Source organism: Notamacropus eugenii, chromosome 3, assembly GCF_028372415.1.
Source record: "Notamacropus eugenii isolate mMacEug1 chromosome 3, mMacEug1.pri_v2, whole genome shotgun sequence".
Lineage (NCBI taxonomy): Eukaryota > Metazoa > Chordata > Mammalia > Diprotodontia > Macropodidae > Notamacropus > Notamacropus eugenii.
In genome coordinates, this window is record NC_092874.1 from 109,779,473 (window position 1) to 109,807,330 (window position 27,858).

Genomic DNA, 27,858 nt, shown 5'->3' on the forward strand with positions numbered 1-27,858 from the left:
AAGACCATTGGCTTCCCATACCTATTCGTGAAAATTCAAAATTAAAACTCCTTAGCCAGGTACTTGAATTCCTCCACAATCTAGGCCCTACCTACCTTTTTAACTTTCTCCCTCTTACAATTCAGTAAGCCTGGTCTAAATATTCTCCCCTAAATAGACCATAAACATTTCAGCCACCATGAATTTGCCAATTCCATTTTATCTGTCTGTAATACTCTTCCCAGATATTCAAATACTATCCAATAAAGGCTGGATGGGCTCTCACCTCCTCCACTTCAGCCCACGTTAACTTCTGAATCATACATTATTAGAGCTAGAAAGAATCTAATCCCCTCAATTTTACAGAAAATCAAATAGGCCCAAAGAGTTTACTTACTTAACTGTTGCAGCTAATTAGTGGAAGACCAACAAGAAGCCAGGTTTCCTGATTGTGAGTTCAAAGTTCTTTCTACCATACCACATTGCTTCCTATAGTTGAGTCAACAACTGTTGTTTCTATCACTCATATGGCAATTGAATTAAAATTAAAAATACATTGTCTTGTATGTTATCTCTCGGGTTTTTTTTTTAATTATTACTTATCTCTCTAGTTATATAATAAAAAATTTATGATCTTTATACAAGTTTCTTGACAACAAGAGGGCCCAGTAAGTGTAAGTTAACCACTTAGTGGATGCCCAGTGAATAATGGTTAAAATAATGACTCAGGATTCCAAAACTGAGAATGACTCATATTTATATTGCACCTTAAAGCTTGCAAAAGGCTTTCCTCACAACAATCTTGTATGAGGTAGTTAATTCAAGTATCATTATCTTCACTTTACAGATGAAGAAACTGAAGTTATTTCCCTCCCACGTTTTAAGTGATTTATTAATCAGGTTAAGAAGATATTAAGTATTTGAGGTAGGATTTGACTATCCACTATACCATGTTGTCCCAAATCAATAAGAGCACAACAGACATGATATGTACATTCCTTTTTTATTTAATACAACACAGACACATGACACATATAAAAGAAAAAAAGGAACACTCATGTAAAAGGGCCCTGCCACAAATGAAGGACAGGAAACATCTACAGCTGAATCAAATAAGGCTCCTGTTTTAAAACAGGGAACTGCTAGCTATGTCTGGAATATGAGCAAGGCTGTTGCCAAAAAAATTAAAAATTAAAGAATAAAATCCCTGCACTATTTGGGGCATATCCACAGAGTTTACCACTTTCACAGATACACATTTAGGAATATTCACACCCTCTTGCCCACTAAAAGACACTAACACGTTCCAGGATGTAAAATAAAAACTGCTTTTATGCACTTCTTACAGAACTCTGAAAAGAAGAGTTCTTAAAAGTAAAGATTTGAAAATGGAGAAAAGTTCCATATGACTATTTTCTGAGACTAGAAGAATCCTTCATTAGAGTTATCTTTAATATTAAGCTACTCCAGGGTAAGGTTCTATCCTGCACAACTAAGAATGCAGGTGGCAGTGGGGTAGTGGGAAGAGGAGGTTTAACTTCCTAGTAGTAATCTGGTAGCCAACATCTAATCAACTATTAGAAAGGACAAAATGGAAATGCCTATGCTCAGTGCAGGGTTTTAGTAGCAGCAGTTTGTTCATACTCCCACTCTAACAAGAGCTGGAAATTAAGCAAGCACCAAGTTGTCTTGAAAAGAGCCTTATATATGCATACACACACACACCCCCACACACACCCATACAAATACACAAATCACCACCCCCCCCTTTATTTAAAATTTTTTTTTTTTTACTAAAATAATACAAAAAAGGGAGAAGGGTGTATTTACAAAAATCCATGGCTGGTACAGTACATAATTTTTAAGACACACTAAATGCTACAATCTTTCAGGTCCTGAGATTATTACAAAAATCAACTCAAAGCTTGTGTTCAGGTCCAGTTTTTAAAGGAGAGAAAAAATAATAAAAACAAAATATTAAGTCACACACTTGTTTAGAATTACAGTATCCCTTCAAGTTAGCAAAATGCATCTCCCTAATAAACAAACACAATACAATTGCAATTAGTGCCTATCAACAAAAGCAGCTGCAATAGATTATTCAGGCCCCTTCCTTCAAGGTTGGTTCTGAAGCATGCTGGTATCATATACCAAGCGTGGAGGTGGCTGGAGAAAGAGGAATATGTATACTGGAGGCAAGATTCTCTCCAGGAAAAAGCATCATTAAGTTACATACTGCTTTTCTATCTTCCCCACATCAATATTCATGCCTGAGGGGTACGGATGTTAGGTGACCCAGAATAAAAAGCTGAGTAGGGTAATTACTGCAAAGCAATTATAATATATAGATCTGCAGTCCCAAAACAATTTCCACAAATGTGCATTACTTTTGCTATTAAGAAAAAGTGTGTTGGATGTGTGTTGGGGGTTGACTGGTGAGTGGTCTTTTTAGATCCTTAGGAAGGCTTTAAGAAACATTTGACAGCTGGGGCAAAATAACTGTTAATCAATCAGAGCTTTCATTTCCTCAGCCTTACAGCTAAACTTGACAACTACAAGCAGGTGAAACACCTCAGGGAAGCCCTCCAGTCCTGCACATCCTCATTTGTTGGAGAGTAATTTGCTACTTTTGATAGACTATACAGTTAAACTTTGAAAAAAATTTAAAATGGTGGTAAAACAAAGGATACTGCAGTTTAAACCCTTTCACAGGGAAGTTGGCTAGTGAGTAGAGGACATGAGTTACATTCTCAAATTTTGAAAGTCTGTTGCAAAGATTATTTGCTAAACCAATGGAGCTCATTGAGGTATATGAAATTATGTAGGTATATATCCAGGCTTGAAAATAATAAATCAAAAAGTTAGTGGTCAAATTCCCAGCTAGTCAATTACATTAAACAGTAACTGCTAAGAGAAGCAGATGACCAATGTCATCTCTAGTTTGAACAGAAGGAATTATTAATGTTCTAGATAACTATCGAAGGCAAAACCAGTATAATTAAAAAAGGGACTGGGAACAACTCTAGATGTAAGAATAGGTTGAACATGAAAGTTGAAACGTAGTAGACAGGGCAAGTGGAGGATGCCATATAGTAAAGACGTGGCCAGCCTGCTTACCTTTATTGCTGCAGACTTCCAAATATGCTTTGAAGAAGATGGTAAATCTAATTAATTTATAGGCTTTAAAAAGAAAATTATTTTCAACCTACCCTGGGGTAATGGTATCTTATTTTTCCTTTCATTAGGTTTTAATTAGTCTACTTATAAAAAAAAAATAGCATTAGAATAACTTGTAAAAAAAGCTGACTAAAAACAGTAAAATTCAGCACATCACCATTATTTCTAGGTAATACGGGGGTGTCTGAAAATTAAGGAAAAATCAATACCCTACAGCTAGGGGTTCAATGGGTCTGTAGGAACCAGATCTCTAACAACAACTCTACCATTTTCCAGGAAGGACTGGATGTGAAAGAGGCAGAACTTTAAGAGCAATGAGAACCCCCATAAAAAACCACCTCAACTTCTGAGAAAAGAACTTGCCAATTGCTTTCTCTGAGACAGACAATGTCACCAGTGCTACCTTCTAACCGTTGAGAAACCTGTGATTCTGCATTATAGTAAGAGAAAAGAAAAAAAGTTTTAGTCATCTACTGAGGACCAACTAACTTCTTTAAATCCTGGACACAGATACCTACATAATTACACCTCTCTTCTCAACAGGCATACTTGATCTGTTTGGCTAACAAACTTGGAAAAGTGCCAGAAGTTCTGAGATACTCTGAAATGGAAATCCATTGTAAGTGGAAGAGGGAAAAGCAGTAGGCCATGAGATAGAAACAAAGGTAGATATTTCTATCACTAAAATTTACTTTTCAACAATCAGTTTTTAAGGACATGTAATTTCACTTTAGGATATATGAATATAGTCTGATTTATCCAAACATTTTTAATAAACTTATAAGAAAAACAGTTCTGGTCTCCCAATATAGAGCTTTAGCAACAGTACAAACAATCCTTACAAATTCCTCAACTAAGATGTGAATACTAATCTTTTGGAATATATTTTGGATCCCACTCTTGGCTTTGGAATTGAATGGGAAGAAAATGGGTTGCTAAAATTTCATTCTGGAGAGACAGTGGATAAGTTGAATAGATGGACTATTTAATCACAATGATTAGAAAATAAGAAAAGGTGGATTGATGGGAGAACAGGAAGGGCAAGGATTACAGATTCAGTTTCCAAAACTATTTCCAAATCAGAATAACATAGAAACGAAACTCTGGCTTTTTGATTTAGTTTTGCAGAAAATTGTATGCCTCATTATTTGAAACACTCTTAGTATTAAACATTCCATTGAAATAGTTTTTTTTCAACAACCCAAAGCCATTTTGTGATATTAACTGCAGTCTGGCACCAGTGAAAGGGTTTGCATTTTGTTTTTTAATACAAAGTTCACATTTCAAGGTTAAACAAAACAGAATTTCTCTCTTTTTCCTTGAAGAACACACATTCAACAAAACCTTTTGCCTTAATTCTTTGGGTAGAAGTCTAACATGTTATTTGAGGAATGGGAAAAGAGGAAAAAGTTATATAATACTGGGAAATAAAGAATACACTTATCTGCATAGTTGATATTAGTGACAACTAAGGCTTTATCTTGAAACAAAAAAGCAATAAAACAGCAACCAAAAAAAGAACAGTTTTTAATCGCTAGAGACAAACTAATTGGTCCTTGGAAAATTTTGCAAGCTAAACCAGATGCTTTGCTTGACTTGGGCCAGGGGTGCTCTCTCTCCTGATTTATTTTGGCTAGACAGCCTATATTCATCTCCTTAACTCTCTTGACTGATCCTGATCATGTGCTACAGTCTGAAATCTACAAACATGCCCTAATGGCAATTACTCAGCATTTTACCATTATTCAAATTCATACTTCCTACTGGGTTTTTATGATGATTAGAAACTTATATATTTGCTACTTGACAAATAGGGATGAGGAAAAAAGAAAAACATGATTTGATTTTCTTCTGTGAACTGGGAAAAAAATATATATTCCCTACTCATGACAGAAAAGAATACCTCTTATACCTCTCTCCCATATTCCTGTGTTCTATGTAGCCAATGCAAAGCATTCTTGGGCTTTTCTGAGAACAGAGAAGCCAGAACCTTATCACCAGTGGAGATGGGGAGTGTATAGAGCTGACTATGAACTTTACAAAATGACGAGAACAAAGTGTTTATGTAGCATTTGTCACTTCAGTGCAAAGCTGGCTAAGCACTTTACCCACCCCAAATAAAACTAAGTTACAGGTGAGCCTGATGTCTGGTGCATGAGTAGAAGAACTAAGACTCATTATGCTCATTCCTAGAAAGATCCATTACAAATTGTCTCCCAATTCTTTTCATCTTTAAAGCTAAAAAATCCTACCAATCTCTAAAAAAAAGTAGTTTGGTCTGACACAATTAGCTCTAGAGGAAGAAAATAGTCACGTGAAGATTATTATTAACCTCCAAAGTCAGTCAATTTGAGGCTTTTAATTCATTTGCCATGTCTCAGCCCAGTAGCCACAGCCATACTGTTAATGGCAATGTTAACTTGTGGTATTGACAATTCAGTTAGAGGAAACAGTAGAATACAGTATCACTGTTGTATATTCCATTTTTGAAGAAACAGTTTTAATCTTTAGAAAAAAATCAAATTATGTAACAATTTAAAAATGAATTTGGGGTTTCCCAGATTGAGATCTACTTCCACCACTTTACAAAAACAGGACATATCACTTATTATGCGATCAATCAATAAATGTGTTTCTGGTTCAAACAAATGTCTTTTTTTCTCACCAGGAATAAAGAAAGTGTATTAAAATATCAAATCAGCATCTAGATTAGACTTTCATTGATTTTTCAAAATGTTAAAAATATTATGGAACTTTTAGACCCATTATGGGAGAACAGTTATTCAGCCTTTACAAGAAAACAGTAATAATACTTTGCACTTGTGTAGGAATTTTAGAGAAACTAAAAATTTTTTTGAAATATTAAAGTTTCACGATATCCCTGGGAGGTAGGTGAAGATTATTATACCCAATTTTCTGATGGGTAATCTGAGGCACAAAGGTTAAATGATTTTCCCCTAAACACAATAAACCAATGACAATGCTCATGATGAAACCCAGGAGACCTGATGTCTGTTCTAACTAAATAATGCTACCAGGAATGGCTCCTTTCTTCCTCTCCTCACCCTTAGCATTCCCCCAAGTTAAAATTTTTAAAAGGGAACTTACTGACTACACTAGAGAAGGAAAACATTGGATTCACAAATTAATTCATCTCAAACTTTCGACCCAAAATAATGAATTCCTTTATAAAAATAACATCTTTGTTTTTAATAGTTACAGAGAAGAATTTTCGATATGGGGATATATGTGCTTCTTGAATCAAAGAACAAATCTACATAGTCCTGAATCAAGAGCAACATAATGGCTGCTCCCCCCCAAAAGAGACCTAAAAAGTCTTCTAAGTTTACTAAAAATTTCTTTTTTGTGATTACAGTCTTCAGCATCTGAACCTTCCATGGTTTTAATTTTATTTTTTTAAAACATAGGTAGCTACATGGATTTTTATTTAAAACACTATTTTTCAGAGGAAAATTTAGGGTTTTTTCTTCTTATAGTGCTTACAAAAACACTCACTTCCCTCAAAGACTATTTAGGTATCAAACCCCAAATCTAATTTTTATTTTAGTTTTGCTTTACTCCATGCTCAAATGTACCCAATCATCTTAACTTATAATATACCTTTGTTGTTCTAATACTTCAACAACTGGACATTACTCATAGCAAAGTTTGAAGTGCCGAAACCACCTAATATATCTAGCGGTAATAGCAAGTATATTGTTTTCATTTCATTTGTGACAAGAACCTACATGGAATTGTCAGAAACAGACTTATGAATGGTCTTTTCCAAAGTATATTCACAAGCATAAATGCAAAGCAGCAGCTACTACCAACTGGAAATACGATTCCCAAGTACCCATTTCTATCAATTACCCATTTCTTAAAAGCAAGAGTGTTGGAGGAGAGTGTTCAGAAAGGATGCAATGGTATAGCAGCTCCTAGTTTTTATAATGTGTATATGCATGTCTATATGCATACATATATAGATATACATTATCTTACAAATACAGCCACATACATATTAGGAAAAGGAAGAGTATTTCAGCATGATATCACGTTGGCAAGTTTAAGATTTTCTTCTCAAATCCCTGACTATTCAGCCTGCACTTTAGGATCTCTGAGAACAGTTTCAAAGGGGAAAAAGAAAGAAAGGAAAAAAAAAAGGCACTTAACAAAGGACAAAGGCCTGAACAGAGCATATCTTAGAGGGGACAATAATAAGCATTTTGCAAGTGTAGAGACTGATTAAAATTCATCAACATTTTACCTTTTTCCTCCTTAAATTTTTATAAAATAAAAATTGCATAATATTAATTAGTCATTTACCTACTGCAATTTGTCTTCTGCTTCATTATTAAAAAAACCAAACAGGAATAACAATAACAACAAAAAACTACCTTGAGATTAAGTGTCCCTACTAACAACTTCAATTCAGCAGAAATTGCAGAGCTGAAGTATAGGGAGATTCCTCAAGTTTGGTTTGACTACAGATTTCACTTATTCCTCTATTTCCATCTTTTAAAATAAGTTCAAAATTCAAACAATCAAAAACAGAACAGAGGGGCCATTGTGCTTTCATGGTATACTCCCCAAAATAAAACATCTCATTTCTATCCATGAGCAAAATTCTACTATGATCCCCTCTTCCAAATAAAGAACTGTAAACGCTAAAGTTTGCTAATATAGTCAAAGTTCATTTTACAAATGTAGCAGCAAATGTGATAGACAGTTGGAGTCCTAAAAGATGATCCCCAGGAATATACAATTATTTTAATAAATGGCAGTATAAGACAATTATAAGATATCTCTATTTTAAGTTCTGGAAAGTGTCTTGTACCAAGTGGAGGTGCAAGGGGATACAGTAATGGGTACAGGAAAAAGACTAAAGGTATCTGCCCTTCCCAAACCCTGGGTAGTAAACAACTTAGATCTGCTTTGGGGAAAAAAAAAAGATCCTGGGTTAAAAGTCACTTCTAATAGATTTTTACTAAACAGATGTCAAACCCACAGCATTCATACTACTGATTCTGTTTCTCCCTTTACTTGATGATAGAATAAACCCCATCCAACCTTCCCTCATTAAAACAAACAAACAAACAAACAAACCCAGCAATTTGGACTACTAACATCCATCACAGGGGTGGTAGGCATGGAAGAGTATATAAACATGATCATCTGACTTCCTGATCCTGAGAAAGGAATTCTATAGTTCAAGATTAACCTGGTATTTTCCCCCAGGTTGTTTTGAAAAATCTTAATTTATTTTCTCTGGATCTCTCAAGTAAATGAGAAGGCATTATTATAGGGTTATCTTTGACATTATTGCTTGCATTTATTTTGGAGGCTCTGAGTGAGCTTGACACTTTGCTCCCATACAGTCCCCAATCTAAGCTCAGTGCTGCTCTCTCAAGAGACAGCTGTACTGGCTATTATTGCTTGTGAATACTGAGGATTTCTTTTATGTACAATAACAGCTTATATATCATTGAAGGCCATTAAAAATATAAGACAGTTGAAAATAAGCAGTTTAGTCTTCCTGAAACAAGAACCCTGCTGAGTGGGATTCGGTTAAATGTGCTAACTCTCCTTCTGCATCGGGGCGTCGCTTTCACTCTTACAGAGAAACACTCTTCCTTTTAAAGAAATGTGGAATCTACTAATGTCCTTTCCAATAATTTAACATCTTTAAAAATCACAAAATTTGATCCTTGCTTAAGTACAAAAGTACAGTATGATCCATAAGTCCCCATGTTCCTGTGCTGAAAATAGTCAAATGAACTGAACATCTTTTCAAGTATGACACACAGTACAAATGCACACTGACAGGAATATGGGGGTGATTTCCAATATTATAGTCTAAATATAAAACACGTGTTTATCTCTTGGCAGAAATTTCTAATTATATATATCCAGGTGTGCACTGGTCTTTTGACTCATCTTGTACAATATTTAAAAAGGTGGGGAAATAGAACAGAGTATGGTGAGGTTACTTATAATGATTTTTTGTTTTAAATCAAAGATTTGAGAAGAATCCTAGAGAGATTAAAGACTGAATAAAATGAACCCTGAATGTTTCTAAACCCTTAAAAATAAGGATTCTTCAGATACTTCAGTTCTTCAGATACGTCTGTTAGTGGGTATAAAATAACATCAGGGAAAACAATGCATAACCCTATTGCCAGGAAGACACAGGAAATTTATCAAAAAAATCAATATGGCATGATTTCACATAAGTTAATTCAAGAAGTATGCATATTACAGTGTTTCTACTATGAAATTTGAAGCGATGGATTTTAGCATATCATGGCACAATTAACAGAAGTAGCAAGCTTAGTAATACTCCAAAAGCCCTAATCTTCATCACCGATAACTAGCCATAAAACAAAAATCTCATTAACATTCATTCAAATAGATACAAATAAAGAAATTCTTTAAACTGATTCCATATTTTCCACTAAGTTTAGTGAATGTAAGCAAAATGATGATAATACTAAAATGAAATGTAGTGGAAAAATATGTCTGATAAACACTTAACCAAAACTTAAATCAATTCATATTAATCGAGCCCTGATGTCCCTCTCAGCAACTTCTCCTAATTCTTCCAAAATACCTACTAGCATTGTCAAAACACTCACATTTGCATCATGGTAACCTAAATTCTTAGGTTTACAGAAGCAAAACAAAGGCTTCATTAATGAGTCAGTTTAAATTAACCTTTTTCCTAGATTGTGATCAAGCTTTTAAAACTCAAATATTCAGTTACATGTTTAAAAAGATGTTCTTTTGTCACAATGTCAAGTCAATGACTTTAAGATAAAAAATCCAGATAAAAATGCTGGTAATTTAATAGTTTTTTAGGCTACAAGGAACTTTTTATATAAAGGAAAATCATGATCTGCATTAGCTTATGTACCCTCATAACCCTAAATGAACTACGTGACATGATTTCCCATGAATAACAGGTAGGAAATCTTTTTCCTTTTGTCAGTGTTCTAGTGCTTAATGAATGATTTTCTTTTAGGTTAGTCTGTCATTTATTCTACAAGCGGACTGAACACAAAAGCCTTTACTTCTGAGCACAGCTGAAGACATGAAACACATGGCTTTTAAAAAAGCTAAATTTCAAGCAAAGAAAACAGAGCAACATTTGTTTTTTAAAGCTCAAACCAAAATCGAAGTCTAATCAAAACAAACAAAGCACTTACTTTCCTCCATGTGCCCACTCAAAATCCTATGCCATTGATTGTGTGTTCATGTGGAAGCCTAACCAGTGGAGGATTCTCAACCCTTCAAACTGACTCTCCTGTCAAAACTTCTAGCCAATGAGGCTCTAGGATCCTGACTGCTTCTAATTCAATGACAACAGACTTCAGGCACTCAGGCTTTATGCAGGAGAGATGGGCTGTAAAAATCTTCACAGAAATTCCTTACTATACATAATGATACTAGCCCCACTGTTCTCAGAAATCATGAATTAACTTTTTAATGCTGACCTAAAACACTCAAAATATGACTGCCACACAAAATGGCCACTGAAAAACCATGATATCATAAATACACTGATTACTGTCTAAATCAAAAGTTAATCTGAAGTACCATATCCAAATGAAAAAAGAATCTGTTAACTAATGTGAATTTAGGTTAAAGAGAGTCACAAGTCACATTATTAGACTATCAAGGACTGAGACTACCACAGCAGGAACACTGACCCTGAGGGTTTCCCACCTTTCAGAAGAGAAAAATATATCAGTAACTATATTAAAAAAGAATGGAAATTAAGAATTGACCAATCAATAGCAGGCAAATAAAATACCAGCCAAAATTCAATAAGTACCTGTGTCTAAAGGGAAAGTGACCCTTTGATAAAAGGGGAAAATCTTTACATTTGATCTGATAAGAGCAAAAGAGACTCCATTTTCTTAATTATCTTTAAAAAATCTAGATGACTTAATACTACATATTACTGTGCTAAAATAAGTTTCTGGAGAGGGACTATTATTATTCCTCTTTCCTGCAGCATCCTCAGTCCACCGTGTATACTGTTCTACATGGAGGGATTGCTACATGCTGGAGATCCTGCATCAGTAAAGAAGGTTCAAGTTTGATCAGGATTTTTGAGGATATCGTATTCATCTACTATCTGTATCAGACACTGGACATGTTAATGGGTTCTCTGTGGCAAATTTATTATTTGCTGCATAGGCCACTCAAGCAGACATGATCATTACTCCTGATAAGCTGGTCTAATTTCAGACATATTGGACTAAAATATTTTTTCTTATTATGAAATTATATCTGCACCCAGAGTGGTCAGGCCCCAACCCCCAGGATGGATGAAATTCACCCAAATCTGTTCAAATTCCTTCTTCCTTCCCTGGGGAAAATCAAGTTTGCACTTCTGTGGGTTTGACAACTGAATCACTTTAAAGCCAGTTAGCACTGTAACTTTGTCTTTCTGTAGAAGAGAACAAGGTCTCTAAGTCTGCCCAAAAGCCTTTCTTCCTCCTGCACCTGGCTTTGATCAAGTATTGTTTTTCTTTTCCTTTTCCTCCTCACCACAGTGCTTGGGACTAGAGAATGTAAACATTGACAGAAACAGCAGCCCTGTGACCACATAAGTACTTTCCCATCAGGTAGATTCCATCAGCCAATCAAGTGTTCCAACTCCTTTGCTAGCTGGGAAGTCACTGAGTTTTCCGTTGTAATTTAGTGTCCCCTTTACTTTGGCCTCCATCTGAGAAAGAGAAAATAATGGGCCAGTGAGTAGAAAGAGAAAAATTAGAAGAATAAATTTTTTTTTAAAATTACAGACAATTTATTAAGATACTTGTAACATTTCATTTCTGCAAAGGTGACTCATACTTTAAAACAGAATATTTAAAGTAATCAAGACCAAAGTGGTATAAAAACTGGGATATGGAAATCAAAAACACTGAATTTATATTTGAGGATCAACTAATTTTGAACATGCCACTTACAGAGGCAGCTGGCAGCCGGCAGCCCAGTGGGCAGAGCACTGTGCCTGGGATCAGATGTGAGGTCAAATCTGGCCTCAAATATGACCCTGGGCAAGTTACTTAACCCATTTGCTTCAGTTTCCTGAAGTTTAAAATGTGAATAATAATGATGATGATGATGATGGTAGCATCTACCTCTCAGGGCTGTTGAGGATCAAATGAAACAACATTTGTAAAGTGCTGAGCACAGTGCCTGGCACGTATACAGGCTCCATATAATAGCTTATTCCCTTCCCTTCCCAGGATGGCAATGAATGAATGTGTGAATTACAGAATGCATCTTGGGCAAAGAATAGCATTCTATTCATTCATTCAAGATTTTATTTAGTATCTACTATTTGCCCAGTGTTCACACTGTGGGGATTTGTAACAGGAGTCATAAAATACCTTCTCTATTGTCAGAGGACCTATCTTTTGATTCCTTTAGGAGACATACACAATTTTATCTCCTTTCAGTCAATCATTCAAATAGCATTTATTAAGCTATGACTGTGTTTGGTGCAGGTACTGCCCTAAGAACTGGAGAGACAAAAAGAAAGGCCAAAGAAAAAAAAAAAGCTCCTCCTCTCCAGGAGCTTTCAGTCTAATAGGAAAGAAAACATGCAGACAACTCTTAGAATGGGAGCTCTTTGAGAGCAGGGACTTTCTATTTCTATCCCTAGCACTTAGCACAGTGTTTTGCTCATAGCAGGTGCTTAATAAATCTTTTATTCCTTCATTAACTATGTGCAAACAAGATATATGAAGAATAAACCAAAGATAGTCTCTGAGAGAAGGCATTAACATTAAGGAAGAGTGGGAAAGAAGTTTTGCAGAAGGTGGAATTTTAGCAGTGACTTGAAGGAAGCCAGGAAGTGGAGATGAGGAGGGAAAAGCATCCTAAGCATAGGGGGCAGCCAGGAGATGGAGTGTTATGTGTGAGGAATAACAAGGAGTCAATGTTAGGGTCGCAAAGCACATGGAAACGAAGGTGTATGACTGGCTTTAAAAGATAAAGAGTTTTATACTTGATCCTAAAGGTAAGAGAGCTGCTAATGCTTAATTCATTGGGGGGTGATATGGTCAGATCCGTATTTTAGTAGATCAATTTGATAGCTAAGTGAAAGATGGTTTGGAGTGAGGAGAGGCAGGGAAACCAAAGAGTGGACTATTAAAATAGTTCAAGTGCTGTGATGAGGTGATGAGGGTCTGGAAGACAGAAGGGACATATACAAATGATGTTATAAAGGTGGAAATGAAAAGACTTGACCATCATTGGATACTGGGGGGATCAGAGTGAGAAACAGAGGAGGACCTTACAAACCTAGGTTGTGAGTCTGGGTGACTGAAGGATGATAGTGCCTTTGACAATAATAGGGGAAGTCAGAAAGAGGGGAGCCCTTGAAGAAGTATAATCAATTCAGTTTTAAAGATGTTTAATTTAAGATTCAGGATACATTCAAATAGACGGCCGGAAATGTGAGCCTGGAGGCCTGACCAGAGAGTTGAAGGTTAGACAAGTAAATCTGAGAGTCATCTGCATAGAGATGATAATTAAAACCAGGGGAGCTAATGCGATCAAGTGAAAGAGTGGCTAAGCAAACAGAGATTCTATGAGATCATTCTATCAAGGAGAACGAAGATGCTGAACAGAAACGAAGCTTGAGAGAAGGCAGAGGAAAGGAGCATTGTTCTTGATGCAAAAATATTAATGGTGAAGGGTGTGCAGCACACGGCATGGTAAAAGGAGGAGGAAATAAGAATTTATACAGTGCCTGTTATGTCAGGCACGCCGCTAAGTACTTTTAACTGATATCTCATTTGATACTCAAAACAACCTTGGAAGCTGGTGCTGTTATTCACCCCCATTTTACAGCTGAGGAAACTGAAGTAAAGGGAGATTAAAGGACTTGCACCAGGGTCACACAGGTAGTGTCTGAGGCCAAATTTGAACTCAAGTCTTTCTGACTCCAGTTTCAGTGCTCTAACCATTATGCCTTGGCACCAAAGGCAAAAATAAATGATTTTACTCAATGTGATAATGACAAACTGTTTATTACCTCTAGGAAAAAGTTACTAATATAACAAGGTAAGGACTGTTTACAAAGTTTGTATGTGAAGGACAGAGCTAGGAGATATTACTAAACCTGTAGTGTAGGTTTTCAACATCACAGAGAAAGCAGTACTATAAATCACTTTGCAAGCAAATTAAGTGTAAAATTCATAGAATGACAAGGCACTTTTAAAATGTGTTCTATTTAGGTAGTTTTAAATGTGTTGTATAAACAAACTGTTTCACTGGAAAAAATAGCCTTATCCAATGAGTTGTGAGATACTATTAACTTTTACAAGGACTTTAAAGTTAAAATTTTTAAGAAAAACTTTTCAACTCTAAAATCTAGATTTCATACTATCATTATTCTTATTACTAGCATTTATGTAGCACTTTAAGGTTTGCAATGCACTTTAGAGGGATTATCTCATTTGATCCTCACAATGACTCTAGGAGGTAGGTGCTATTACCCTCATTTTAAAAAATGAGAACACAGAGGCTAAAAAAGATTAAGTAATTTGTCTATGGTCACACTGTGTCTAAACCAGGATTTGAACTTAAATCGTCGTAACTCCAGAAGTCTAACACTCTAAACACTGTACCACCTAGCTCCTCTAAAAAAATCAGTAACCCCAATATTCCTAATCTTTCCCAGGAGATTGGTTTTACTAGGAGTAGAAGGTGACTCATTTCTAAAGTTCTGAAACTAAACCAAATCCTCACAAGGAATTCTGACTTAGACCATTCTTACAGTTATAATTATATAGATATTCTTATAGCACTAATATGTTCCATTATTCTAGGCAGTTACCTATGTTGTATGAATACAGCTTCTCCAAGCTGTCTGACATAAAATGATTCCACACAAGTCCAATAACCTTTAGTCTGCTAAACCCGAGAAGACAGTAGGATAAGACTGCCTACATTTTTATTTGATTGGGATTAAGAATGGGGTTACTTATTACATGGGCTTCAGAGGAGAGCAATTCCATCTCCATTTCAAAATAGCTAAATTCCGACTGTATTAAAGTGAACATTGCTTGATTCAAAGGCTGAATTTTGTGTAGCAGCCAGAGGGGATAATGAAATCTCAGTCTGGGTCTGGGATTAAAAGATCATCTGAGAAGACTACCCTATGTAGGTGCTTTCTAACCCTGACTCCACAAATGTACTCAGGTTCTACTGCTGGCAGGAGCAGGTACCTATATAAGGGTCAGGTATTTTGAATACAGAAGTCACTCAAGCCATCAAATTCTAAAATTAACTTAGCTGGGTCGAGTATATACAAATATATTACAGTTAGAAGAAATAAAATGAATGCTTAAAACTACAAAAATATATCCCAATGGTTATGTGATAACTTTAAATTAAACTACACTGGAGGAGAGGCTGGGGAATGTTCTCCACAGCAATATTATCTTAACAAAGGAAGCTGGCTCTATCAATAGTTTTCCATAGGTCTGGGGAAGGTACGTGCAGAATGGCCTAACTTATTTCTTCTAATGAGCCCCAAGGATGCCCATATTTTAAAATGGTGGACCACATTATCAGAAATGTATATATGTTCAGAACACATATATTTTACTATGTAATTAATTGGATTCATTTTCAGTTGGTTACTAATTGATCCAAATCTACTAGGATGACATTTAGCAGTAGTAGTTACACAACACTAGCAGGAAATAGTTTATTAGGCCCTACTAATACACAAGGTTTGGATGCATTAATTAGATATTAAAAATAATTTTAAAAGAAGCTGTAAGGTTTACATATAAAAAAACATTTAAAATTTGGCTGACCATAAAATGTGCAAAATTTCAGAATCTTAGACATCATAGGAAACAAGTTACAGATAAAATTGTGGTTCTGTCTCAAGTGCATGTATGTATTTCCATGTTCAGCTGAACTAAGCAAAGAAATTATCATCATGAAAGAGCTCTCACAGTAACAACATATTTTGAAAGGATTTAAAGCATACTTATTGTAAAATGTCTTGATCGTTTTCTTCCCTCTTAATTTTTTATGTATTTTTTTGGCTGTAATTTTTTTTTCTTAAAAATTGCAGGCAAGTAGCTTCTTGGGATCAGGTCCAGGGACCTACACTTTAGTTTAATTTAATATTTAAAAAAAGAAGACTCTAGGGTGAATGTAGGCATTGTTCTGGGGAGTGGCAGGGCAGGAACTCTCTCTAGAAAATCCACTGTTTAGAAGTGACTTCCTTAATATAGCAAAGCAATATTTAGATAGGGCTTTCATGTAAGATCTTCAAAAAAGAATTTCCATAATCACCAGTATTATTTGGTATTGTTCTGGAAATGTCAGCTATAGGAATAAGAAAAAGAAATTGAAGGGATTATTTCTTTCTATAGATGATATGTAACAGCTCAGAACAATGATGTCAAACTCAAACTTATTTTAAAATTATTTTTAATACCTCATTATATGCACATTCAAACCTTGCTGATTAGTAGATACTCATTTTGTTATGTATACCTGCAGGCTGCATACTGCCTTGGAAAACCACAAATTAACATTATTGATATTGTATTATAGGGCCTCATTCAGAGTTCTGGGTTGGAGTTTGATACCTCAGGTTTAAAGTACCACTAAATAATGAACAGAAATAATTCTGGCAAAATAATAGGATACAAAATAAACCCACAAAATCATTAGTGCTTTTGTACGTTACCAACAAAATCCAAAGAGATATAAAAATGCCATTCAAAATCAATACAGAATATATATACACACATATGCAAACACATATTACACGTAACATATAGACATATCTTGGAATAATATGAATATAAATACAAAACACTCTTTCTTTAAATTGTTAAGATATTTTTTATTTTGAATTTAACAAAGACTAAAAAATGGGCACTTATGTATATATATACACACACACACATATATATATACATAGAATAGAAAAAGGGGATTGTATATGAAACTGCATATATATTTTATGTATGGCTCACTTTTCTTATTAAGTAAATAACTTGAAACTAGTTTTCTTTTTTCTCCAACTTTAGTTTTTAATTGATATTTTCTGGTTCTTACATCACCACAGTATTCTGTGTCCCACCCCTTCGCACAGAGACATCCTGTATGACAAATAGTATTTTTTTAAAAGAAGAAAAAAAAATTAGCATTTACTTTGCTTCCAATTCCAAGCTATCACCAAAAAAATGCTGATATAAATATTTTGGAGCATATGGGGGCTTTTTTCTTATTAATGGCTTCCTTGGGCTATAAACTCCACAATTGGAGTCTCTGACTTTGGAGTTTTCAAAGCTATCCTGTGTGTCTGTGTTTTTTTTTTCTGATCTTCCTTCTATTATTGTCTCTACATTTTTAAAATGGATAACTCAAAGATCCTTTTTCCTTTTTTTAAAATTAGTTAAAATTTAAACTTTTATTCCTATTCCCCCCTCCTACTCTCACTGTTTAAAAAAAAGCACTTAAAACACATATGATCAAACAAAACAAATTCCCAATTGTCCAAGTCCAAAAATTTATGTTTGATTTTGCATCTTGAGTCCATCACTTCTCTTATCACAGAGTGGATAGAATACTTCATGAGTCATTTAGAACAGTGGTCGATCACTTATTGTTCAGTTGTTCAGTCAGGTTTACCTTTTCATGTCCCCACTTGGGGTTTTCTTGGCAAAGAAAGATACTGGAGTGTTTAACATTTACTTTTCCAGTGGATTAAAGGCAAACAGGGTTAAGTAACTTGCTTAAGGCCACAGAGCTAATAAGTGTATGAGGTCATATTTGAAGTCAAGTCTCCCTGACTCCTGGCCCCGCACTTTATCTATTACGCCACCTAGCTTCACTGATCTAAATTCTCCAGTCTTTCAAAGTAGCTTTTCTTTATAATGTTGTTACTATATAAATTGTCATCCTACTTCTGCTTACTTTTCTCTACAACAATTCACACAGGTCTTCTTTGGTTTCTTTGAAACAGTACATTCCTTCTTTTCTTGCAGCACAATAATATTGCATTATATTCATATATCATTGGTTTAGGCATTTCCTAAGATATGCACCCCTTCCCCCCTTAGCTTTCAGTTCTTTGCCACTACAAAAAGAGCTACTCTAAATATGTCTGTATATATTGGTCCTTTTCTCTTGTTGCACTGGTGCAGAGGTATCAAACACATGGACCAGAATATTAATTGGGAAATGTTTTTAGAACAAATAAATACAATAAAATAAGTAACATTAATATTCAGTTTTCTAAGTCAACATACAGTCTGTCAGGATCCTTCTATATGGTTTAGTGGCCTCCGTTTCTATCTTGAGTTTGACAACCACTGCACTAGTGTGCCTGTCCTCCCTTAGCTCTCCCAACATTTGTTATTTTCTTTTTTTGTCATGTTTGCCAACCTGTTGGGTGCAGAAGAATCTCATAGCTGTTTTAATTTGTATTTCTCTAATTATTAGTGCTTTGGAGCATTTTTTCATATGGTTATTGATAGCTTGGATTTCTTCCCCCAAGAAATATTTTTTCATATCCTTTGACCATCTATCTACTGGGAAACAGTTTTTATTCTCAAATATTTTAACCCATTCCCTATAAATCTCAATGGAAAAACTTATCAGAGAAATTTTATTTCACTGATTTTTTTTTCCCCCTAGTTAATGGCTTCCCTTCAAGTTCTACTTGCAGTAGTTTTCAGCATCTAAGCACTTTTCAATGTTATATAACCAAAATTAATCTATTTTATCTTTTATGATTTTTTGTCCCTTTTTTGGTCACAAACTATTTCCCTCTCCATAGCTGTAAAAGTTTCTTCTTCCACTCTTCTCTAATTTCTTGATAATAGGACTGACCTTTTATATCTAGGTCATATGTTCATTTAGACCTTAACTTGATATATGGTATGAAATGCTGATTTAAACCTAATTTCTTTGAGAACACTTTGCAACTGTCCCAGTAGTGTGGGAAAATGGTGAGGCTTGTGTAAAACAGTGAGACACATAATTTGTGTCCTTCGGTTTGCTGAATATGATACTATTGTGTTCATTTGCTTCCTAAAAATCTTGTGTACCTTGTGTCTGTCCTTTATTTTTGAAGAGGACCATGACATCAGGGAGATGATGACATGACATGCAACTGACTTTGATTTGAGTTGGGGAGGGCTGTGCAAAGTCACCTGCCTCACTTTCTCCTCCAGAGCCATCTGGGTCCAGTGACCAGATATTCATCAGGACAACTGGAGATGGCCCAGGATGAAGTGGAAGACCCTGGCCATTTCAGGTCAAGGTCTTTTCAAATTCTCACTTTGAGTGACATGATGCCCATTTAGTGAATAGGCCTCTTTAAATACTCAAGGAATATTTTAACAATAATAATTAAAAAATCAAGTGAGAAGGGAAGACCCTCAGGGTTCCTGACCAAGAGAAACAGTTAATATTTAATATTGTATTTGTTTGCTTCCTAAATCTTGTGCACCTTATTCCACTGATCAACTTTTCAATTTTTTTAACCAGTCCCAAATAATTATGTTGATGATTACTCTTTGTAGTAGTTTGAGATCTAGTACTGCTAGGCCCCCTTTTCCCTGACATTTTTTCATTATTTCCTTTAAGATCTTTTGATCATTTGTTCTTCCAGATGAATTTAGTTATTTTTCCCCCAACTCTATAAAATAATCTTTTAGTGGTTTGATTGATATGGCACTGAAGAAGGAAGTTAATTTAGATAGCACTGTAATTTTTATTATATTCGCTTATTCATGAGAAATTAGTATTTCTCCAATTATTTACAGACATAAAGGAAGACCTAAATAGCTAATAGAAGAAAAATGATAACACTAGCCAAATTAATTTACAGATTCAGTACAATACATTATTAACAGACTACCAAAAGGATTATTTGGCAAAACTGAGCAAAATTATAATGACATTCATCAGGAGATCAAAAATCTCAAGGAAACAATGAAAAAAAGTGAGAAAGAAGAGGGCTAAAGAATAAGATCTCAAATTATACTAAAAAGCAGTAATCATCAAAACTATTTGGTATTGTTAAAGTACAGAAAACTTGTTCAGTAGATCAGACTAGGTAAACAAGATCCAGAAGAAAACTATCACAGTAGCCTAGTGTTTGATGCAATCTAAAATCCCAGCTACTGGGATAAGAACTCACTATCTGACAAGAACTGCTAGGAAAATGAGAGCAGTCTATCAGAAACTAGATGTATACCAGCATCTCACATCATATAACAAATAAGCCACAGATGAATATATGAGTTGGACATAAAGGGTGACATCATAAATAAAACGGAGGAGCACTGAAGAAATTGCTTTTATGATCAATGGAAAGGAGAAAAATCCATAACCAACAAAGGACAGAGGGATCACAGAAGATAATATGGACAATTCTGATTGTGTGTGTGTGTGTGCACAAACCTTGGAGCAAATTTCTTTGACTCAGATATTTAAGGAATTGACCCTCCCCCACAAAAAGCACACACACTATAAAAAAAGATCCATTCTCCAGGAGATAAATGGTTAAAGGACATGAAGCAGTTTTCAACACAAGGAATCATCAAAACTCTCAAGAATCACATGAAAAAGTGCTTCAGAATACTAAAGACAATAATTTAAATGCACGTTAAAGCAACTCGAAGGTTCCCAGTCACACCCATTAGATTAGCAAAAATGACCAAAAAAGGGCATGGCTACAGGAGGAGACTCACATTAAAGCACTGCTAATGAATCTGTGAATTGGTCAAATCAATTTGGAAAGCAATTTGGAAATATACTGTAAAAGTCACTAAAATATCCACTTTGATCCTAGTACTAGGCATATACACAAATTCAAGACTAAGGGAAAATATACAAAAATATATTTATACAGAAATATCGATTTTATGTGGTAGCAAAGAATTGTAAACAAAGTGGGTGGCCACCAACAGGTGATTGCCTAAACAAAGTAAAGTATGTGGATGTAATAGAATAAGATTGCATTTAAGAAATTACATTATTTTAGAGAATCTTCAGAAGTTTTGTATGAATTTATGCATAGTAAACTGAGAACCATGAGAACTATTTATAAAATGACTACATCACTGTAAAAAGAAAAAACTAAAAGACTAAAGAACTATTAACTATGATCAATAAAATGAATAATAAAGAATCCAGAAGACTGAAAAGCATGCCTCCTTTTTCTTGGTGTCAAGTAATTAACTAACTATAGGAACAGAATGAGACATTTTCAGTCATGACCAAACACAACATACATTTTGCATTACAAGGAAGGGCTTTTATCTTGGTGCAGAAAATGTATAAGTAATGATAGTAATCCACTCCCCCCACCCAAATTAAAAAGACTATCAATGAAATATTTTTGAAATACACAGATGAGAGCAGAAGTTCAGAAGAGTACAAAGACAAGCAAAACTATGTTTAAATTTAATATGTTTGAAAACAAGTTGTATGTAAAAGATACATAGCTCCATGTATAATCCTCTTTTTCTTTGTATAAGAAAATGTTCATATTTGTTTTCTAATTCATCAAAAAAAGGTGTTTGCTTTTTTTTTTTTAAAGACACCATCCACAGGTGATTGAAATATAACCTATTTCCTCAGAAACAAAGCAATGGGAAAGTACTGGGCATTGGGTATGGAAGAGGGAGAGTCCCTTTGAGAGATAACCTGTCCCCTATGTCAACACTGTAGGAGCAAAGAAACCAATGGAAAAGGAACTTTCTACAGGTCTGAAAGCCAAGAACTTATATAATGTTTTATATTTAAAACAATTAACATTTTTATACTTTCTCTTTTCCTTAGTGTTTTGAAGTAGATAGTTCAAGATATCTAGTACTGCTAGGTCCAAGGACAGATACCAAGGGTCAAGAAATAGAAAAAAATGAATCTTTATTTTCACTAACCTCTAGTTATTTACAAACATGATTCTGAAAAGGTATTGATAAGCTTCACCAAACTGACAGAGATCCGTGACAGAAAGAATGCTAAGAGCTATTGAGCTAGGTGATTATTAACTTTATGGCTCTTTTTATGAATGTGGCTAATTCCTGAGAATTCTGCTTCAGGATATCATCAGTGTAATGTAGGACAAGAAAAAAAGGTGGGCAGTACATGGCTATGAACAGTGTCTATGTTCCCTTGGTATGCACACAATATCAAGACATCTAAAAGAATGCCCACATATTAGGTAGACTCCCTAGAGAAGGTTTATAGGAGGACATAGACAAGGATTCTATAAGATGCAAAGGCAAGGATGGTGGCAATGGGTTGGACAATAAGAGTTATAACTAGAAATTTCTTTAAGGATCTAGGGGGCAGTGAGGAATAAAGGTAAAGGATAGTGGAGTCCTGGCAACAACAATGCACAGATTAGATGACAAGTCCAACTATAGGTTCACTCTTAGGTCATCCCTCAGAGACTACCTAAGCATTCCCTTAGAATTCAGGGTGAGACAGGTGTACCCCCAAAAAAGGAGGAAGTATAACAACAGGATCCTTGGAATGGGACTGGGTACAATTGTCCAAACAGACTAGGGGAGTACTACAAAGAACAAGGTTAGCAATCTCTCTGAAAGAGAGAATACCACTGGGAGGAAGTGAATCCCCCTGGGGATAGAGTTCACGCTCTGGGAAAAGGCACTAGTGCCACTGTCCTAACTGGAGGCGGTACCAGGAATCAAAGTAATATTGATATTCTAATACAAAAGATAGCATCAATGGACTGTATAGCTGTTTAAAATGAATTTTATGAATTTTAATAATCCTACTCTGATGCCCTTCTATGTTCAGAGATGCAACTTACATGTGCCTTATGGTGGGTCAGGGGAATTTGTCTTAATAGTTATTGGCAAGAACAAAAAATGCTACTATTTCTGGAATAAATGGCTCCATGTAGGGAAACTAAAGCTGGGGCAGTGGGGTGTATAACAAATATTCCAAGCGGACCAATGTCCAAGTTCTAATTATGGAAAGTGGCCTAACCATTAAGGGCAAATGATTTCGCAACTTGGGGTTGGTTTTGGTTATAATGTATCAGTGATTGTTTGTCTGATGCTTATCCATGATTCGTAGTTACTTTATTTGTACACAAAATTTTTTTGCAGCTCATTCCCCACATAAAAGTTACCTCTAAACAGAAAGGATGTCTTCTTGTATTATCAGGATACTATGCTTTCCACTTTCCCACTTGTGTAAAGAGTTTCTTTCAAGAACCTACCAATTTAGAGGAAGTACAATGAACAACTGTTCTGCCTAACCCCTTCCCACTCCATTTTGTCTTTGGTTTCAGTAAGAAAAGAAGTGTTTCTTGAGTGCTGTGGGTATTTTAAATTTCAAATAAACAAGATAAAGAAGAAATACACAGACTCTTACCATTGTAAGCTTGCTGTAGGTGACTAGGCAGAGGTGAGTGAGAAAGTGATGCTGCATGCTGAGCTCCTGGCTGTAAACCCTTCAGCATATCTAAGAGAAAAAATATGAGATGCTGGTAGTCTGCCCAGGCCTTAGCTGTAGGAAATTTTTGCTCAAAAAGTTAAAACATATAAATTCCTGAATTTATGCAGATGCAGGCAAGACAAAAGCATTAGACTCACTGAATGCCTGAGGTACCTAAGCACCATATTAGGCAGTCAAGGATTTCACAGTTTGGGCAAGCCATGATCCTTGTTTTCAAGGAGATTCCAAAAATGTGGGAAATTAGGCTGTTCTGCCTCTGACCATGACTGGTGTGGTAATAAACGGAAAATCATTCAACAATAAGTTTTATAAAGTTTTGTTAAAGAAAATCCTATAGAGTTCATTAGGCTTATGTTACTGTATGTATTTGAAATACAGAAGGTTTTCTTTTAAACTATTTCATAACTATCACTAATTGAACTCAATTATTTGAATTAGTGGGGTTTAACTCTTCTCTCAAATTATATAGCAAAATAACTGAATAATCAAAACTTACTCTGAGTTAGGCTATGGTGGAAAGCGGCTGAGGTAGATCCCGAGGTGGTTGTCACTCCAGCTGTGTCGGTTCCAAAGCTAAGCAGCTCCAAAGGAAACTGAAAGGGCATGGTGACAGGAACCAGGCCCCCCAGCATTCCAAAAGGAGCCACATTTTGATTTGTTACAGACAGTGGTGATGTCATGAGAGTGAGAGGCGAGGCATTAGCCAATAAGGATGCACCTGCTGTGGACTGTGCAGAAACCACATGTCAAAAAAAAATGATTTTAAATGCTTAGCTGACATCTTTAATATACTGACAAAACCAAAACTACATGTCTAACAATTCTCTAACAGTAATAATTCGCACACACAAATCACTTTGGGCCAAAAGCTAAGATAGTAGGCACCTTCTTTAGGGTGGCCAAATTCTGAAAATCAGTATACTTTATTTTTAACTTTGGAAAATTAAAAATTAAAATTTCCACAATTTATATTTGCTAGGGATAAAGATTTTGTCCTTCACTTTAAAAATTATATAGCTATAAGAAAATAAAACCTTCACAAGTACTTATGCATTAAAATATTTATCACAACTGCTAACACCAATAACTAAGCAAATGCAAAATTCAAGAGCAGAAGAAACATTAAAGAACTATGGGAGACAGGAACCATGCATGCATGGTGTGTTTCTATATGAAGTAATATTATTCATGCTTCTCTCTCACATTGAGGCCAACCAGAAAGTAGTTTACCATAATGACTATAAAATATAGACAGTAAAGTAATGGATTTGTAACTTGTTAAATAACCATACCCAAAGAATAATGATTAATGGACCAAGGTCAACCTGGAGGGAGCTGGCTGGAGTGAGCTGGCCACAGGGTTCTGTCCTCAGCCCTGTTCTGTTCAACATTCAGGGATGTTGTAGAGGTGATTCCTGCATTGGGTGGGAAGTTGGAGTGGATGACCCACAAGGTCCCTTCCAACTCTGGGATTCTAATATTTTCATGTGAGAACTAGAGAATCAGTCTTATTATTTTACATTCCTCTATGATTCATATATTTGGGCTGTGTCAATTACATCCCCTGAGATCCCCATCCCTAGGAATATACCCATTCAAATCAAGTGTAAAAACCATGTTGCATTAAGACTCAGGCAATACCAAGGAGATGTGCTTAAGAAAGGAAATATCTTGTCAGTTCTATCTTCCACTTGAAGAACTCTGCACATGACAGTGGTAAAACAAACTTTATTTCTCTGCTTTTCTCAGTCCTATAGCCTCCTCTTAAAGTGCTGTGCCTTTACTCTGACATCTCCACTATGGGTTTGGTAGAAATCTCATCTAGGAAAAAGAGTAGTCTTCTTTCCTCTTTTTTGCATGATATCCACATTCCCCCCAACTTGGATATCAAGCCACTATAGGTCCCCAAGCTAAAGGTGTCAACTGTAGGAAAAATTAGAACTACTCTTCATCACTACCCCATTTTAAAATCAGAAAGTGCCAACCCCCAGAATTTCAACAGATCTTCTGAGGTTAGGGAGGAGGCTAACACAGATGGATCATACTCCCTCTTCTCACCATATTCTTTCTTACCCCCACAGCATTACTAGGCAACTTCCTCACTCAGATGCAAAATATAGAAACCACACTTTCCTGTAGCATCTTACCATGTCTGCCTCCCTCTCTTTCCTACTTCTCTATTCTGACATTGAGCTGCAGAGTCAAGGGAAAAGTACAACCTGAACCAAACAAATTCTTTGGGAAAGGGGATCATCTCTGGGATCCTCTCCCTGTGCTCTCCATAGCTCCTCTATTCTTCTCCATTGTTGGTGATATGAAGAAGGCAAAGACAGTTGATGGACTCTGCATTAAGATTCCTCATTCTAAGAACTAGGGAAGCAGCCCCAAATAGGAAAGAAGGACCTGCTTCCCTTATCTTGTAGCACCAACAATAGGACACGAGCTCCTCCATCTTGAGTGCCAAAAGGTGGGTGAGCTGTCTGCTATAACTTCAGATAATACCAATAGACAAAGTGTAATTAAAAGCATGATTACAAGAAATACTTTGGTTTTATGCAAACTGTATTTGTGTTGAGGAAAGAGAGAAAAGTACAGTTTATAAGTAGTCCAATCTCTACTGGATAAAGAGATTTTTCTTCTGTACTTCTCTGATTTTCTTGCCTTTAATCTTTCCCATTCCAATCCATCTTACCAATAATTGTAAAAATCATCTTGCTCATTTCATCATGCCACACCTTTCTTTACAACATATTGGCTAGGTCCCTAACATTTTAGTTTATAAAATCCAAGCTCTTTACTCTTGCTTTCAAACTAACACAGAAACAATGATGAAGTCTTCAATGTCATCCCCTAACCTTCTACATAAGACTCTCAAGATATAAGTATTCAGTTTGTATTACAGTAGTATATTTAATGTGCACTAAATGATTTTTTAAAGTGTTTTCTTTAGCTGTTTCATATATATATATATATCACATCCCTATTTAGACTCTGAATGTCTTCAAGAACAGCTGAAGTATATCTTACTTGTCTGCATATCCCCCATAGTAACTACTATGAAGTTAGTGAATAGCATCTCTGACAAACGTTGACAGACTATCAAGGCTCTATTAGTACCTTAAACATAAAGAGGAAAACAGGTGACAGCAATGAAGGAGATGATATAGGAGGAACACAATGTTTTGTGTTGTGGGGAAAGGAGAGGCTGAGCTGGCACATATGGATGTATTTGGTCTATCTGCTTTGCAGATACATTGTTTTGGTCATGAGATTTTATCAGACTGTAAAACTTCTTACTGATTCACACATATTAAATAGTTGTGAAACCACTCCTACTGTATTAATTATAACTGTAATTATAATTGTAACAATCTTTGGTTATTCCTACCATATACCTAGTATCTTAACCTTTTGTTAGTAATCATGGTCAATTCAAACTCCCCAGAAACTGGATAAAGACTTTCTTTTCCCCCTTTTAAATATACTGTACCACTTCCTACACCACATACATTCATAGAATCTTAAGCATTGGAAGTAATGGTAGAGGATAACCAGTACAACCTCCCTTCTAATGCAGAAATCCTATCTACAAGATCCCTAGTCAACTGGTCTGAACAAACACTTCCTGAACAAGGCAATTTGTTCTATTTTTGCACAGATTTATAATAATTGTGCTTCCTTACACTAAGATAGAATTTCTTTTGCTAAAACTTCCATTCATTTGCATTACTTCTACCCTCTGGAGCAATACAAAACAAGGTAATCTAAAGAGTTATCATATCTCCTCTAAGTCTTCTCTTTTTCAGACTAAACAACTCCACTGCCTTACATCATGAGACTGTTGCCAGATCCCTCACCATCCTTGTTGTTTTCCTGCAGATACTATACAGGTGTCACATCAAGAACTAGACATAATTATTTCAGGTATGATCTGGTTAAAACAAAGCATAGTAGAATCATTACTGCCCTTAACCTCAACTTGACTCTTATACAAATGCAGACTTCTATTAGAGTATGACTACATTGGCAGAATCATTTTTAAGCAGTTGTCAGACTCCTGGTTCATATTCATATTAGTACAGGTTCAGTAAGTACTGAGAAATTAACATTCACATACGTGCATATGATATCACTTCTCCTGGGCTCTTCATTGTCTCTGAGGATTCACAAGTCACTGGCATGTGTCAAAACCAGTTA

At 35.4% G+C, this 27,858-nt stretch overlaps 1 protein-coding gene across 5 annotated transcripts in view; it reads right to left on the minus strand.

Moving 5' to 3' along the window:
• Positions 1–963: 963 nt before the first annotated feature.
• Positions 964–27,858, minus strand: part of UBN2 (ubinuclein 2) — a 118,969-nt gene continuing 92,074 nt past the window's right edge. For 3 of the 5 annotated variants that reach the window (XM_072650078.1, XM_072650079.1, XM_072650076.1), the window contains 3 exons: positions 24,158–24,389; positions 23,578–23,667; positions 964–11,890 (listed from right to left, as the gene is read on the minus strand). In XM_072650078.1, the coding sequence (XP_072506179.1) occupies positions 11,841–11,890; positions 23,578–23,667; positions 24,158–24,389 (372 nt within the window). In that variant the 3' untranslated portion in view covers positions 964–11,840. Of the gene's footprint in view, positions 11,891–23,332; positions 23,419–23,577; positions 23,668–24,157; positions 24,390–24,953; positions 25,077–27,858 lie in introns of those variants that run through there. The other 2 variants (XR_011976191.1, XR_011976192.1) reach the window with 2 other exon arrangements.